We start from the raw sequence: 17,874 nt of genomic DNA, 5'->3' as shown, positions 1-17,874 counted from the left end.
AAAGTAAGTGATCCCTTATGATCGTTTGTCATAAATTAAATTATCAAAGACGGAGTAGAGAATTTACCCCTGGGAGCAGAGCTTTTATAATCTGTTTATTAGACAGAGAAGAAAAGAGAAGAAAACAAACGTTTCATTGTGGAGGTAATCCTATTGTTTCCATAAAAACGTTACAAAAAGTGTAAAACGTACAGATGTATTCGGTGTTTTTATAAAAGCGTTTTTCAGGTATTACTTAACTTAATAAATGGTGTTTCTTAATACTTTGGCAAGGAAAATCAAACTCGATCGAGAGATTTGCTGATGTTTTTGCAGTCTGTAATAACCTTCAACCTGCTGTATAATTAACCGTATCGTTCAACTTTCAAAAATAAACTAACAGTTGCTATAAATCGCAATCGCGCAATGTATATGTAATAAGGACCAAATTCTCAGTTCTTTGAAGTTAGTGTTTTAAGTATTGTCAATGCATTGGTAAATACTAGTCTAATAAGAATTCGATATAATCGTTATAATAGCCACTCTTCATACACAGCTTATTGTCAATCTCTCACCAGGGGGCGTATTACGCCAACAGTATACAAATCATAGGAAGCGCTTTGCTGAAGTTACCGTTGTCGATAGGTAGCACCTTGTGGAAGTTTCCGGTTTTGGTTGCAGAAGGATAAGGTTATGTGCCATAAAGCGATGTCGATAGGTAGCGCCTTATGGAAGTTTCCAGTTTTTGGAGGCCCATGCCATAAAGCGGTTAGCTGGCTAACCGCTTAACAAACGCGGCGGGACACTTTGAGATGGGTGAGAGAGGTCTTATGGAGTTTTGGTATAAAATTACATTGCAAAATCTCAAAATCTTCTTGAAATATCGCCCAGAAAGGATAGTGTTACACACAGACAGAATGTATAAATTTATGACCTTGAACTTTGACCTTTTGACCTCAAAATCAATAGGGGTCTTCCTTAGGCCATAGAGAGTTGTTATGTAAAATTTCATTGCAAAAGCTCAAAGGGTTCTCGAGATATCGTGCGGAAACGAAAGTGCTATAACAGACAGAATTTGCTAATTTATGACCTTGACCTTTGACCTTTTGACCTCAAAATCAACAGGGTTTGTCTTTAGTCCATAGGGAGTTGCTATGCAAAATTTCATTGTGAAAGCTTAAAGAGTTCTCGAGATATCGTGAGGAAACGAAAGCGTTACAGACAGACAGAAAGACGGACAGACAGACCCAAATTAATATCCCCCACTTTTCAAGCGGGGGACAACAATAAACACAGGGGTGCCTGATACCTGGTAGGGGAGACAAAGTGGTGCCTGATACTGAACAGAAAACCTAGTGGTGCCTGATACCTGGTAGGGGAGATTCTTGTTAATGTTTGGATCAAGGGGTCGTAGTTGGTCAGGAATCAATCCATCCACATCACCATGGTCCAAATAGTAACACTCATACTACAAAAAAAATGTGGTCGTCAGCAACAACTCTGATCTATTCTGATTACATGAAGTCTGATGAGACAACAGGAAAGAATCAGTAGAGATGTGAGGGTACAGACATTAACAACAGACAACAGGAAAGAATCAGTAGAGATGTGAGGGTACAGACATTAACAACAGACAACAGGAGAGAATCAGTAGAGATGTGAGGGTACAGACATTAACAACAGACAACAGGAGAGAATCAGTAGAGATGTGAGGGTACAGACATTAACAACAGAGATAAGATACACGGTACGTAAAGTTGTGAACCTTTTTCTCCTCCTTCTTGAGGACCCGGACACGATGGAACAATTCGTCTAAATACGCCACACAAACCTGTCCCTCACTTATCTCTACATCCTCCGGCGCCGAGTGGAAGGCGTCCTCCAGTCTCCTCTCTAGATCCTCCAGTTTGTCCTACAACAGGATCAGTTATAGATTAACACCGCAACAACATAACTACAATAAAACTCGTTGAGTATGAAGAGGGATATTGCAAAATCACGGATATAGCTAAAATTATCTTGGATCCCCATTTATATAAATCTCACAAATTCCTTATATGGATATAACGAATTACGGATATAGCGAAGTAATTTTGTAGGTCCCAGTGACTTCTTTATAACCGAGTTTTACTGTGCAACAAAATCAGTAAAGAGTAACACTGCAACAAAACTACAATAAGATCAGAATACAGTGACAAAATCACATCAAAGCTTAGCCTTGAATTTTAATGTTTACCATTGACAATTTCTTGACTAGATAAATTGTCTGTTTTTTTTCTCTATTAATGAACATAAACACACTGACTTCTCCATCCATCCCTATATTAGCTGTGATATTAAAAATTTTCTCTGTATTTGCAGTGAGTACTTACCGAGTGGTTTTCCCCGATCAGTCGTATCATGACAGAGGTGGTACCGGTGAGGATGTAAGACACATACACGTCCCACATATTGTCTGTAGGTAACTCCAGATCCTCTAAAAATACAATCACAAAATATTCATTCATATTAGAAAGTGTGCTGATTTCTTCACAAAGATTTCAGATTGACCGACCTTGACCTTTTGACCCTGAACTGCAATCATGGCTTACCTGGCTCTCCGCAGAGAGATTCTGCCTGCTCCTCTTCCGTTATCTTTCTGAGTATGCCCTCTGAGACTAGCTTGTCGTTAATACTCGTCGTATCGTCAGAAAGAAAGAGGTCAACAGTGTGAGTGGCATCGCCTGATAATTATAATTCATTCCATTGTGACCTTGACCTGTTTACTTTTCATACTGGGGAATTTAATTTGAAACTGTAAAATAATTAAACTTTTCATGTATTCATGAACATACTTAAAATTTCTCTTGTAATGGCAGTCAGTTTCTGCTCTGTTACTATCTCAGCAAACCTCTCTTTAAAAGATTTGGACCATGACTCTTCACCCTTGTATGAAAAAGAGATATTTTGTTAATTACTCTTCCCTATATATCTGTATTTCTGCATAATTTTTCACCTTAATCTTCTCTTTAGACAAATAAAGGATGTCCCACCTCTAACGGGGTTACTCCATAGAGGAAACAGAAGATGACTTGTACAGGGTACTGGGCGAGCTCCTCCGTCAGAAATCGGGTGACCTCCTGGTTACATGTGGCTCTATTACCGTAGTCAATAAACACAACATCCACTGTTGTCTGAAAACACAATTATAACTCATCTGACCCATTGACCTCAAATTGAATGGATCAAGTAAATGTAGCAAATAAAATTTATTTCAGCGTTAAAAACTCTGAACTGGAATGCTAATCAGAAGCACATTCATAGAAAAACAGTGCATTTTTCCACATGAATAAGAAGTCACCACTTCTTTGAACGGGTTAGACTACCTCTCTGGTCATCCATCAACTTTTTTTCAGACCAGCCAGTCAAAGATCTGCAGCTATAGCAAAGGTAATTTCTCTGATTTTTATTTCTTAAAAAATAATCTTTCAGAGGTTGTATTAAAATGTCCATTTTAAAATTTTGATTCCAATAAATCTGCGTTACCAAAGATTTGTAAATGTGGAACATCACCAGTATGCTTTAGACATTATGACCATAATTTTATAAGTGATCCCAGATATTAGTCTAGTTTCTTACCCCCTCCCTACTGATTATTTCCGCCCTGCTCCACAGTTCCTCTGTCCCTGTGTTATACAACGCAGCAATAAATCTCCCCGGCTCTAAATCCTCCAAATCAGGAACTGGTCCCTGTAGAATAGTCCAATAAATATGGTTCTCTTTCTGAGAAAAATGCTTTTTTTTCAAATGACAGATCAAATCTGGGCCCTGTATAATAGCCCAAAAACATGTTTCTCTTTCTCAGAAAAATAAATTTTGTTTTTAAATGTGAGATCAGATCTTAGAAAAGGCTTTTACTGTATAATGGTGGAAGGTTCTTACATTAGCCACTATGTCGATTTTTTCTGTAATCTCAAATATGGCACTGTCTTCATGCTGAACACAAAAACTCCCATCATCTCCCAGGTACGTCATGTAAACGGTCACTTTCTCCCTGTAAAAATTAATGATAGGGTGACTATGGTAGGGAAATGTAGGTATTTGTATACACATGATCATTGAAAATTTCATCAAGCAATCACCATGGCACAGATGTAGTCTGTAAGTACTTACCCAATAGGTAAATTTTCTCCAGTTGGTACTTTTAACTCTTTGATCTATAAAATAAACAGTATTTTATTTAGACTTAGTTAATTAAGTCTGTTTCTGTCAGAGACTTTCCCATCAATCTGGAAAAAAAAAATCTTTAGGAAATTCTTATAATCTTATAATAAGAAGCCACTTGTTTTGAAAACAATTTTCCATTCTTTTTTAAGGTGGCCTCTTAAAAAGTTTGACTGAACCTTGCTGGCATGATGTAGCCATCTCCAATATCATCTTCAATTATGGGGGCATAAAAATTACCGTACAAGTGAAAATTTTAGCGAGACACAAATTTAGCAATTTGTCCTTTAAGACTGGTATTTTATTTTTAGCAAGATGTAATTTTAGCGAATTTAAAATGCCCACTTAAGAACCTTTTACAAATAAAACTCAATCAAATTTTAGCAATTTTCAATTTTAGTGACCTCAGCACCCTCGCTAATAATGCCAAAATTAAATCCTTGCTAAATTTCTGCTTATACAGTATTTCAGATACCCCCTTTTGGACTGAATGTTGATGGAGCAGGTGCTACCTTTTGACTGACTGTTGATTGATCTCTATCTATACTGTTGTACACCTACCTTTTGACTGGCTGTTGGCAGGTGCTCTATCTGTACTATTGTATATTAAACTACCTTTTGACTGACTGTTGGCAGGTGCTCTACCTGCACTATTGTATAACTACCTTTTAACTGATTGTTGGCTGAGCAGGTGCTCTTTCTGTACTATTGTACACCTACCTTTGGACTGACTGTTGGTTGAGCAGGTGCTATATCTGTGCTATTGTACACCTACCTTTCGACTGACTGTTGACTGAGCTCTATCTGTACTATTGTTAATCTAACTTTTGACAGACTGTTGGCAGGTGCTCTATCTGTACTATTGTAAATCTAACTTTTGACTGACTGTTGGCAGGTGCTCTATCTGTACTATTGTATACCTACCTTTTGACTGACTGTTGGTTGAGCAGGTGCTCTATCTGTACTACTATATACCTACCTCTTGACTTACTGTTGACTGAGCAGGTGTTCTATCTGTACTATTGTACACCTACCTTTTGACTGACTGTTGGCTGAGCTCTATCTGTACTATTGTAAAACTACCTTTTGACTGACTGTTGACTGAGCAGGTGCTCTATCTGTTCTATTGTATAACTACCTTTTGACTGACTGTTGGCAGGTGCTCTATCTGTACTATTTTATAACTACCTTTTGACTGACTGTTGGTTGAGCAGGTGCTCTATCTGTACTATTGTTCACCTACCTTTTGACTGACTGTTGGCTGAGCAGGTGCTCTATCTGTACTATTGTATAACTACCTTTTGACTGACTGTTGGCAGGTGCTCTATCTGTACTATTGTATACCTACCTTTTGACTGACTGTTGGTTGAGCAGGTGCTCTATCTGTACTATTGTATAACTACCTTTTGACTGACTGTTGACTGAGCAGGTGCTCTATCTGTACTATTGTATAACTACCTTTTGACTGACTGTTGGTTGAGCAGGTGCTCTATCTGTACTATTTTATAACTACCTTTTGACTGACTGTTGACTGAGCAGGTGCTCTATCTGTACTATTGTATAACTACCTTTTGACTGACTGTTGGCAGGTGTTCTATCTATACTATTGTATAACTACCTTTTGACTGACTGTTGGTTGGGCAGGTGCTCTATCTGTAATATTGTATAATAACTACCTTTAGACAGACTGTTGACTGAGCTCTATCTGTACTATTGTACCTTTTGACTGACTGCTGGCTGAGTAGATTCTATTACAGGTGGTGCGTCCCCTCCAGCCTGTGCTGTGATTGGTCTGGGGAGGGTCGCGGGACCCCCGTGGTCCCCTTTGTCTTGTTCCTCAGTCACAGGGTAAAGTCTGTTTCTACCTGTTAGTGAACACCTGTAGAAATTCAAGGAATACAGAAATAAGTAAGATTTCTGTTTAGATGTGAAGTGAAAATAAAGATGTTTGAAATGGACACAGACAATAATAATAGTTATATGACATAGTATTCATATTCTTATTGTTTTGTACATTACTGTTTGAAATGTATGTTTTGTTATGATATACAGTGCTGTCAATATTTGTCATAACTTCAATGACTAGCCAGTGCTAATATCTCCTACTTGAGAAAATATATAAAGTATGCTTAAATCTGTGTTTGTAGCTGTGGTTATTTATAAGGGTGTTTTTGTTTCTGTGTCTGTCTGTGTGCGTTTACGTAGGATTTACACTTATGCCTCTACCCTGACTATATCTGGCCAGTTCTGTCCATACTGTTTGTATGCATGTCTGTCTGTGTGTGTATGTGGGACTCATACTTGTACCTCTACCCTGACTATATCTGGCCAGTTCTGTATTTGTTTGCATGTGTGTCTGTGTGTATGTTTAATACTTACGCCTCTACCCTGACTATATCGGGCCTGTTCTGTATTTGTCTGTGTGTGTGTATTTTTAATACTTACGCCTCTACCCTGACTATATCGGGCCAGTTCTCTATGTAATACACAAGATTAGCAGGGGGTTCTTCATTGTACTGCTCCTTATAAAGTATTTGAAGGCGGGTGTCCCAAATTCCGTTGTTCTTCCCTTTAACCAACTAAAACAACAAAATAAAAATTTCTTGTACATTTCTAGTCAATGTAGTGTTGAACAAATGTGTGTTTACTGATACATCCCACGTATAAAATATCAATATAATTAAAAACACACGTATAAAATATCAATATAATTAAAAACACACGTATAAAATATCAATATAATTTAAAACATCTTTTCTTCCTGTTCCTACATGTATTATTAATTGTATTTTTAATAAGGTGCTAAACAATTGGAATTATTTTAAAATAGTGTGTCACATGTGTTTTAAAGCATTTAGAGTTGCTTATAATAAATTCTTTGAAGCATTTCTCTTCTCCATGTGTACGTCTCTAACCAATAAAACAGAGCCATTCCCTTCTTTGACCATCTGTCATTTATAAATTTAAAGAAAGTTTTGGCAGCAGAATGATTTAAAAGGTTCTAATTTTAATGTTTGCCATCTTAATCCCTTAGTGTAATATGTACATTTAACAAATGGGTCTAAAATGCCTAATTTAACTTTTGACCATTGACATGTTTAAGTAAAGTACTAATAATTCAACTGTATGTAAAAGCTTAATTGATATTTGATTTCATCTTTCTGAATTGCAAATGTATTTAACACAAATTTTACTTCTTGTCAATTCAGTAGTTTCTAACAAAATAAAAAGGGCCTTGAATCGCTCTTCTGATAAATTGTACATCCTAACACTTGTATTCTCTAACCCTAAGTATCCTAAGACCAAAGTTGCATCACCTGACAAAGTTTGAAGATTCTTAGCCAATTAGGACTACGTCTTGGTCTACATTCTAAAACCCAAAATGCATCAACTGACAAAGTTTGATTATTCTAAGCCAATAAATACCTAAGATACTTAAATATAGCCATAAAATGTCAAATAGGTCGCTGTGACCTACTTTTTGGTCGACAAAAACCCAAGATGCATCAACTGACAAAGTTTGATGATTCTAAGCCAATAAGTACCGGAATTCTTAAATATAGCCATAAAATGTCAAAAGTAGGTCACCGTGACCTACATTTTAGTCAACATTTTTCAGATAAAGATGCATCTGCTGAAAGTTTGATAATTCTAAGCCAATAAATACCTGAGATATAAAATAGGTCATCATGACCTAATTCTCTGAAAAACACACTGACAAAGTATGATGATTCAAAACCGATAAGTACTGGAGATACTAAATATAGCCATAAAATGTCAAAGTAGGTCACAGTGACCTAATTTTTGGTCGTCACTCTCCGTGCATCAACTTACAAAGTTTGATGATTCAAAGCCAATAAATACCTAAGATACATAAATATAGCCATAAAATGTAATAGGTCACCGTGACCTACATTTTGGCTAAACCCAAGATGCATCAACGGACAAAGTTTGATGATTAAGCCAATAAGTAACATGCCATAAAATGTCAGAAGTAGGTCACCGTGACCTAATTTTTGATTCACTCTCTGAAAACCCAAGATGCATCAACTCACAAAGTTTGATGATTCTAAGCCAATAAATACCTAAGATACTTAAATATAGCCATAAAATGTCGAAAGTAGGTCACCTTGACTCTTTTGTTCTTTTTCAGAGTCCCAAGATGCATCTCCTGACCAAGTTTGATGATTTTAGGTCTGAAGGTAATCAAATTATGCCTTTTAAACAATTTGAAAACATATGCCTGCAAAATCCTAAAAGTAGGTCACAGTGACCAACTTTTTCATGTTTTAAGGTCCCAAGATCTTTTACAAGATTTGAAATTTTTCAGTGCCTGAAATAATGGGATTAAATGTTTTAAAAAGGATGTCATAAAGTTCAAAAAGCACGGTGACCTACTTTTATGATTGTAAAAGATGCATCAACTGACTAAGTTTGGTGATCATAGGCCTTAAAGTGTCCAAAATATGCCTTCAAATCAATTTGAAAACAAATGCCTGCAAAATTAATAGGTCACCGTGACCTACTTTTGAACATGATGTGAAGTCCTAAAATGCATCAACTTACAAGATTTGATGATCCTAGTTTGAAGCAAAATATAAACATTTTTATTAATTGTAAATTTAGGTCAACTTTAAAGTGACCTTGAAGTTTGCCCTGGGGTCATGCCTTGAACAATTTTTAATCTTCAACATATCCTGATCCTTGTATGTAAGTTTGGTGAAAATTGATAGGTGGTTCTGGAGAAGAAGATTTTTTAGCAACTAGTACTTTTGGTTTTGTTTTCCTGATTATCTCCCCTTGTTTTAGGGTCAACCCTTATTTTAGTATAAATGGTAGCCCTTGGGCCAAGGATACCCTGTGACAAATTTGGTACTGATTGGCCAAAGGGTTCTTGAGTTATGGCCCATATTCTAAAAAGTTAACGCACACCGCACACCGCACACCGCACAAATGGCCATAGCATTAGCTCTTTGAGCCTTTGGCTCAGAAGAGCTAATAAAAAAGCATGTCTTCTAAAAGTTCGTTAAAATTTGCATACATCTTCATTGCTGTTATCATGGCTACTTAAATGGAACATAAATAAAGCTTCAAGACTCATGTGTAAAGAAAGATTTCACCAAATCTTTAAAATGATTGATTTTTTTCTCACAATAATTAAACAACTGGCATTGAATTCTCCAACCCTGAAAAGTTTTCCATGCTGGCTTCCCCTCCCTTTAATGAAAAAATATTGAACTGAAAGATTTTCTTCATGCAATAAATGTAACATTCAATTTTGTTGGTTTAACCCCATCTACTCTGTAGTTGTATTGAATCTGAGTAAAAACTACCCCTGGTACATGAGAATAATATTCCAAGAGACATTTAAAGCCCGGTCGGGTTATTTTCACAATCACACCGTCGTACGCTAATGTGAAGATCTGCAGTTCCTAATCCCTGTATATAATGCACTGATCACAGACGTTACTTAAATCATTGTGAATAACTGAATATATCATACTGAGGTTTGTTTATTTTATCTTTTTATTCTTTAATGCAGAATTAGTCAGACATTATTTTTAAAAGGATGTTGACTTAATCATAGATAAAATCTTAAACAATTCAATTGCACCTATTTTCTATCTTATTAGTTTTTTGCTACATATCATAAAGTTAACTTTTTAAATCTACCATATTGGAGAAATTTTCTTGATTTAGTACTTTTTATCAAAGTTGTGAAAAGTATATGGAAAACCCCTTCAGAGTCTGTAATAGAAGAGTTAGACTTTTTCTTTTTAAAACTTCTCAAATTAAAATATGTTGTATATGCAAATTACAAAGAAGGAAAGAAAGGAAACAAAACATAAAATCCTTTATCATTTTGGAGAGAAAATAAATTTACCTGATGACAGACAGATATGACCTTAAAAGTTCACTTGAGTCTTTTGCTCAAATGGGCTTAAAATACGTGAAATATTTGTTTTAAAAATACTGAAAAGCATTGTTTTTCTTTGGCATCAGTCATATCATAATGTGTAACTTAAAATAGCAAAACTAAAATTCAAAGATATAAATTACATACATGTAAATAAATGCAAAAATTAATTACATTGTACAGTTATTTGTAATACAAATGATTGCAATGCATGTGAAATATTTATGCCAGGATGACAATAACTATAGCTCTAAATAAGATATTAAAAAAAGCATCATACATTTTTAATTAAACAAATTAATGAATTCAGCTGTTTATTTCATGAGCAAAATGTTTAAGAATTAATTTCTTAACTTACTCGTAAAATATCATTCAGCATCTAAAATGACAACTGAGATAAATAGTGGGAAAACTTATGCCCGGTTCTAAATCGATGTTACTAATATGTGTACTCGATGACAATTATTTACACAGATTGAATTTTATTTAAAGATTCATAATAAACATGCTTTGTTTGAGAGGAAAATACAGTTGATGTTGTTAGCTATGTATCATAAGAAATCATGCATGGCTGGTGTCCTAACAAAGAACACAACTGTTTTTTGATACATGAAAATTTTCGATTTCCATCAGACCATCACATTTTACCCTTTTCTTCTTTCTTTGTGTTAAGGTCACTTAATTCAATCAGCTTGCCTACTGCCATCTTAGCTAGCCAATGGTTTCTGATATGATACTCTCTTCATAAACCCTTGGCATACAGTGCAGTCAAAATAAGTGATCACACAGATTGCATTATCGACAGAAATAAAGAAGCATATTAAAAACAATTAAATCTAAGTTTTTGAAGAATAATTAAGAAGAAAGTATTGAGTTATGTTTATTTGCTATTCAAAGTAAAAACCTACAGCTTCAATATAGATTCTTAATCACATACATGTATTTTGAAGATATCGGATGACACCATAGCTATTCATAGAATGCCATTTTATCCTACGTATCTTTGTTTACTTGAGCTTTACATTCCCCAGAATTAAAAAGTCAAGATATATATCCCAAAAGCAGATATCATCATTTACAAAAAACAATAGCTGATTGGTCAAGCGGTGTCGATCGACTCGAATCAAAACTTCAGAAAAAATTTCGAATTTTTCTTTAACATCGTATGCCAAGGGTTTATGAGGAGAGTATTGTATCAGAAACCCTTGGCTTAAGCAAAGATGACCTGCTGCTGTTTCCTTTTTAATTTCTAAAAAAATATTCAATTTCAAAACAAAAGAAATCCAATTATATTCTTGACCATATCACTTCCCCTGAAATCTTTTACACAAAAGTGGTATACCGGTAGTTTTAGAAAAGATACAGCTTAACCTTCAAACAACTGATGTAACATCCCTAGTGTATATATAATGTAAGATCAAATCTGAAATGATCAAACATACAAGGGTAATTTAAATGAAAAGAAAATGGCTAGACCAAAACACCCCCTTCTAAAACGGTTTATGTAAAAATAGCACATTAACGAGAATTTGTCAACGAATATGAGTGTATTGTGTACAGTTTAAATGTGTATCTATTTAAACTGATAAGAACAGGCCTATCGTAAAATGGTTACATCATATACCATTGTTGGTTTAGGGCATTGTAACCAGCTTAGGTCTCTTACAGGAACATTATTTGGTGTATTTAGTAAATTCTTACACACCTAGTATACCATGTATAAGCACTACAGATTGCAATGAAAATTCCTTGTCTAATAAAAATTCTCTCAGACTGGAAAAAAACTGCATTACTTTGATTGGAATTTTAAAACTATATAAGGTAAATTCTATGTTTTTTAATCTTACTCCTGCAAAATTGCAATTATATGTTTATATGAATAAGAAAATATTTTTTTGTTAATTTCAGCCCCCCCCCCCCCCCCCACCCAGCAATGGAGACCGACCTAATCTAAGCATGACAGATGCGTCAGCCTTACGGGATTTTACCCAGCCCGACGAGCTGAGCGACCTGACCCTGGTGATTAGTGGCACCCCCCTCCACGTCCACAAACAGTATCTGGCCGAGTGGTCCCCCGTGTGGCGCCAGCTGTTTCTGGAGGAATGTTCAAGTCCCCAGGGTCTACGGGAAATCTTAATGCCTGATAAAAACTTACAAGAAGTTACGGAACTATTGCACTGTATTTATTCCACACAGAAACCTATTTCAGGTAAACTTAATTATTGCATTATAATTGTATTTACTCCACAAAGAAATGCATCTCATATAAACTTACAAGATTGATTGATTATATGTTGTTTTACATTCCATTTAAGACTTTTTCATTCATACACAGACATCACCAAAATCTGACCTTTACTCAGCACTCAGGGCCTTTCTTTTTTACAATTTTAAAACTTTTCTTTCGAAATTTTTGTACAATGTTATCACTGAGGACTCTTCATTGTCCTAAAATATTCCCTTCCCCAGTATTAGAAATATTGATCAGCAAACTAACTTATCTTTGAAGTGTTTTCATTTAATAAACAACAAGGAGAATAAATCGTTTTTCCATTACGTGGATCTCGTGTTATTTTACAATGTTTGGCTGGAAAACGGAGTTGCATGTCTGAGTGTTTTTAAATCATTGTCAGATCTTACACCTTATCTCAGATCTAATCTCACACGAAGAATTTATTCTTAAAACTTAACTCCTAATGAAGACAAAGATTTAATCTTTGTTCACTTGTTTTATTATCAAGCTTTATCATCAGTTTGATGCTAATCTCAATATACTGATGACTAAATGGGAATTAATGAAAAATAAACACTTTAGTTCAAACATTCAATTTAATGGAAAATGAAACATATCCACATGTGTTCACCAAAGTATAACAGAAAACTTGAAAATTTAGTTTCAATAACAAAGAATAACAAAATTGTTAATTGTTTTGCTGGGCATTAATAATTGTTTTTAATCAAATGTTTGAAATTCCAAATAAAAGACTTGCATGACAGATATGCAAATTCCCAAATTACTTTATATTTTTGTTTATAGATACTAATGTGAAATTTTTACTACAACTTTCTGATGAATTCCAAATAAATCGTGTGAAGGAAAGATGTGAACAGTTTCTCATCAACCAGGATAGATCTCTGGGAATATTAGTCCTGGCCGAAAAATACAACCTAAGGTCCCTCTATAAACAGTGCATGGAGTACGCCAAAACTAAGACACTGGAGGAACTGGACTCAAGTCCTGAGATTAAACGGCTGTCATCAAAGACAGTGTTACAGATCTATCATGACAAGATAGAGATGCTCCGCGACTATTCTAATGACATTACACAGAGAGACAGACGGACAATGCTGGATTGTGAGACCCTGAGGATGGAGAAAGCCAACATGCTGAGGAGTTTACAGGGCATACAGAAACTCTGGGATACCCCCAGTAAGAGGTGCTTCAGACACATTGCTGACAGCGCGTTCAATTACAGCTGTGCAGACTGTAACGAAAAAATCTACTTTGAGGTTCGGAAGTTGTGTGGGGAGGGGCAACACCTCAGACGATACTTTCCCAAACCCCCCGAAAAGAAATGATAAATATCATTGCTAGATTACAGTGAAATTTGGAAATGAACATAATTTATAACAGTAAGATTTGGAGCTTCATCCTAAGCAACAAAGCTAGTCTTCAGAATTAACCACCTCACTGGCAAAATGTCTCATTAAAACACTTCAAACTGCATAGTACTGCATAGTTCTGCATAGTGCTGTGTCTGAACTATGTTTAAACTGGCCAGAAAGTTATCACTTGAAACACAAATTAATACATGATCTTTTACAATCACTTTAAGTTGTTTGTTATTTTTGTAGTTAATAAATTTAATAATTAACACGTTTCTTGACTGATATAAATTTATTAAATCCTAATCTGACAAGGAGAGTAAATGGCCAAACAGAATTATCCAATGGCTACCATCTGTTTAGGTAGAAAAATAGTACAATAAAATTGAACTTTGTTAAAATTATTCAAAAAACGCAAAAGCATGTATATTAATACAATAAATTAAATTGGAAAGCTTGGAACATAAAGCCATTCTCAGATCACACCTTCATTCAAGTTACAATGTGATTAAATTAAGCACAAATTCAAGAACCTGGGGCCATATAAATGGAATTTTACTGAGTTATCCCCCTTCATAGAGAGATCTATGCAACAGTTCTTAAAACCACGTGCGACAAAAGATAACCTTATTTAATTAATCAAAGTAAAAATTGTTGAGGAATTAGCCAACTACAGCTGTAGAAGTCCGTTAAAACTAATCATTAACAATGGTTGTCCTTAAGACTTGGGGTTGGGTAATTTCCCAACCTAATTATAATGATGTAATCCTAACTCTCCATCTACTTCTTTAATGTACACTGCTATTTCAATTCTTAGTGACAACCCTGATTAACTAATCGATGGTGAACTAAACTAACTCACATCTCTAAGTCCTATACTCACCTCTCTGACTCGCTCCTTGACCTCCGCTTCTGATGTTAATGGACTTTGTGTACATGAGCTGTTCTCTGCTAAAATAAATTTTAATTAAAAATCATATAAATATAAAGAGGGGTTTGTTATTGGACCAGATTTATTTAATGAAAAAAAATATGTATCCATCAACTTGAACTGTCAAAAAAGTTAGAACTCTATTTAACCAACAACAACAAAAATTTACCATTATAGCAAAATTTGATGAAATGATTTGTGTGTCATGAAAGACAACTCTGTCAATACTAGATAAACAGGAAATATCAAGGTTTATTTTTTACTTAAGCATATGTATTGCAGCAACCAACAATCTTCTGCCAGTAATTTACCGGTATGTGAGGGCATTTGTGGTGGGTGTGGGGGGCTAAATTTTTATACTTGGTGGATGAAGAGACCGATAAATTTATAGTTACCTTTAAACAGGAAAAGTAAATTTTCATGTGCATAACTACATTTCTTCAACAAACATGAAATTCAATTCCAAGTCAACTTTCTTTAAAATACATAACTATCTTTGATCATGAAATTCGATTCAACTCCCAACAAATTTTAAAACAGTATTTTTTCCAAAGAAATAAATTACCCCCACAAACACATGTGATTCTGCAGTAAATTCTGCTTAATTTTTCCTCAAATCTGAAGTTTTTTATCATAATATGATGGAATTAATTTTTTGTAAAAATTTTCAAACATTAAAATCAATTTTTATCGTTTTAAAATAATGCCAGAACATTTATTGCTTCTCACCTGATGAAGAGAGAAGTCCGAGACTCTGGACTGCGGTACGAGCCGCGGCATACTTAGAATCATCCTCACTACCATACACATCTGTATATAAACACACAAAATCATAAAATCCATACATAGAATTCTCAACAAAACTTTTCACGTCTGAACAAAAATACAGAAATATTAAACGAACAAAAATATATTCCAATTAAAGTGAAGATTTAGAAAGTAAAATCACTTGCCAAGGTCAATTTGCATTAAAGATAAATATATACATGTTCAACTTTCTGTGTAGGAGATAAGACTACACATTATCATAATAGAATAAGATGATTTCACCATAAAGCTATTTTATTTAAAATGATACTAGCATGCATGGTTCAAAAGAATCATGTCCAGGACCAGAGGGAGAAACAAGTTGGTTGGGATTGGTTAAGCTCATGAATTTATGGAATCATGTAAACATAAGGATTCCATAATCATTGTCCCGTAATATTACAGAGAGAATGGCAGTGTCCATGGATGTTTTAATTAGATCATAAAAAGATGCAAAATTGCCCTTTGTAATTTACAGGAGAAAGATTTTGTGAAATCTCATCAAAATTTGTATAGTGGTATGGGTCGAGTTGATTAGAGAGGAGTATCCCCAAGTATAATTGACATATGGACAGACATCCCTATCACTATATACAATGGTATAAAATTAATTCATTGAGAAAAGGAAGAAATGGTACTCAGAAGAGTCAGACCTGTTCACTGACAAACAAAAATAGTTTTCCATAGGACACTTATGCGTACATACTTATATTCAAATGAAAGAAAAAGTGAGCAAGCTCACATACCCCATGCTCCCCCAAAACTTGAAGTGCTGAAATTGCCAGAAAAAATAAAGGAATCCCAATTTCCTAGTAATATGCATATCTACACATTGTGTTCTAAATATCTGCAAAGTTTGACGAAATTCTGTGCAGCAGTTTATGAGAAGTTGCGCTGACAATCTGTTAATCTCTATATTCAAGGTACGGACAAAAATCTAAGTAGAAAAGGGCCGAAATTCAGAATCAGAATTTCCTGGTACATGTAATATGCACATCTACACATTGTGTCCTAAATATATGCTACGTTTAACGAAATTCTGTGCAGTGGTTCATGAGCAGATGCGCTGACAAACTGTTCATCTCTATATGCTGCATGCAAGATATGGCCAAAAATCTAGTGTAAAAGTGCGGAAATTCCCGGAAAAAATAAAGGAATCAGAATTTCCTGATAATATGTACATCTATACATTGTGTCCTAAATATCTGCAAAGTTGACTAAATTCTGTGCAGCGGTTTATGAGGAGTTGTGCTGACAAAAAAAAAACAGGACTGACTGACGGGTCAAAAGCATTATACCTCCCGCAACTTGTTGCCTCACTATCTCAAACAGTACAGGGAAAATACTTTGGGACATCTGTGTATTCAGGATATCAAAGAATAAGTAGTTTGAATTCCCAATTCACTTTGACATATCCATGGTATTTGGGAATTATGAGTTATATAGATACCAAAGTCAACTGTAATTTGAGTTTATTTAGCATTTACCTCCACTTCCGTAGGTTTTGCCGTTAAATTTGACGGAGCCGACATAACCAGGGTTATTTGTCACCTTCGTCATGATACTGTCAAACACCAGTCTGATATTGTTGGCTCTGGCATAGGTTTCTAGAGTTTGGAGATATCTCTCTCCATCAGGGACTATAATTTACAAAACAGAATGGTCAGACAATGTCAATTAAATCCTTATATTCCATCAAATTCAGAGGCATCCTCAGAAACAATCTTACGTCTCACCTTTAACAAAATTAAGTTTGTTCTGCCTCAATGGGGGCTTGGACACTAAAACAAATATGTACATTAAATTCTTGATTTGTTTGCACTTTATTCTTTTAAATCTAACTATTTGATAAACAGTTACAAAAATTGTGTGTTTCTCATTTTACCGACACATTTAACAATAGACCTAATATAGAAAAACAAAGTAGGTTTTACTCAAGTAAGTTTTTTGTATTAATCAAAATCTTATTCAAGTTAAAACAGATATTTTATAAAATGCTGTAAATGACTAATTACTGTGGTTCTGTTTGTGATTCTTTTCTGCTTTATTTTCTGGTATTAGTTATCTTTACTGTATAGCTTACTTTTTTATTGTATATATACCTGGTTTTTGCGTACTGGTGTTTTCTGGTTTTTGTTTACTGGTGTTCATGTTTTCTGACGGAATATTTTCTTTCCCATTTTGAAATTTTCTGGCGAACCTTGGAGGTATCTCAAATCTGTGGCCAAAACCAGTATCTGGCTACAATAACCCAAAAAAAAAGTTTGGAAGCCAATGCTCACTATTAATACCCCCGCTCTGAGGTGAAACTAGAACTGTCCAATAGGGACAAATACCCCCGCTGGGTTTTTCAGAGTAGGTGCCAATTCAGAAATATTTTATGGATCTAGTAAGAGGTGTTCACTATTGTCTAATAAAGTGCCCCGCCACA

At 34.8% G+C, this 17,874-nt stretch overlaps 2 protein-coding genes across 2 annotated transcripts in view; one reads left to right on the top strand and one right to left on the bottom strand.

Annotated features, from left to right (window-relative positions):
• LOC134242209 (tudor domain-containing protein 7-like) overlaps window positions 1-17,874 on the bottom strand; it is a 40,916-nt gene that overhangs the window by 15,108 nt on the left and 7,934 nt on the right. Inside the window, exons 7-22 of the mRNA XM_062724298.1 lie at window positions 17,546-17,684; window positions 17,180-17,224; window positions 16,931-17,083; window positions 15,366-15,446; window positions 14,589-14,656; window positions 6,628-6,761; window positions 5,902-6,061; window positions 4,132-4,175; window positions 3,901-4,012; window positions 3,598-3,708; window positions 3,012-3,152; window positions 2,814-2,904; window positions 2,571-2,702; window positions 2,352-2,455; window positions 1,745-1,891; window positions 1,349-1,447 (exon numbers count right to left, since the gene is read on the bottom strand). Of these exons, the coding sequence (XP_062580282.1) occupies window positions 1,349-1,447; window positions 1,745-1,891; window positions 2,352-2,455; window positions 2,571-2,702; window positions 2,814-2,904; window positions 3,012-3,152; window positions 3,598-3,708; window positions 3,901-4,012; window positions 4,132-4,175; window positions 5,902-6,061; window positions 6,628-6,761; window positions 14,589-14,656; window positions 15,366-15,446; window positions 16,931-17,083; window positions 17,180-17,224; window positions 17,546-17,684 (1,761 nt within the window). The remainder of the gene's footprint in view (window positions 1-1,348; window positions 1,448-1,744; window positions 1,892-2,351; window positions 2,456-2,570; window positions 2,703-2,813; window positions 2,905-3,011; window positions 3,153-3,597; window positions 3,709-3,900; window positions 4,013-4,131; window positions 4,176-5,901; window positions 6,062-6,627; window positions 6,762-14,588; window positions 14,657-15,365; window positions 15,447-16,930; window positions 17,084-17,179; window positions 17,225-17,545; window positions 17,685-17,874) is intronic.
• On the top strand, window positions 12,023-13,944 carry LOC134242213 (BTB and MATH domain-containing protein 38-like). The gene is made up of 2 exons (XM_062724302.1): window positions 12,023-12,308; window positions 13,137-13,944. The coding sequence occupies exons 1-2, from the start codon at window positions 12,056-12,058 to the stop codon at window positions 13,676-13,678; spliced, it is 795 nt and encodes a 264-aa protein (XP_062580286.1). The 5' UTR covers window positions 12,023-12,055; the 3' UTR covers window positions 13,679-13,944.

Source organism: Saccostrea cucullata, unplaced genomic scaffold, assembly GCF_032062105.1.
Source record: "Saccostrea cucullata isolate Sc308-1 unplaced genomic scaffold, CSIRO_AGI_Scuc_v1 ctg489, whole genome shotgun sequence".
Taxonomy (NCBI): domain Eukaryota; kingdom Metazoa; phylum Mollusca; class Bivalvia; order Ostreida; family Ostreidae; genus Saccostrea; species Saccostrea cuccullata.
The sequence above is the reverse complement of the archived record's forward strand: the minus strand, read 5'-3'. Positions and strand labels throughout refer to the sequence as shown.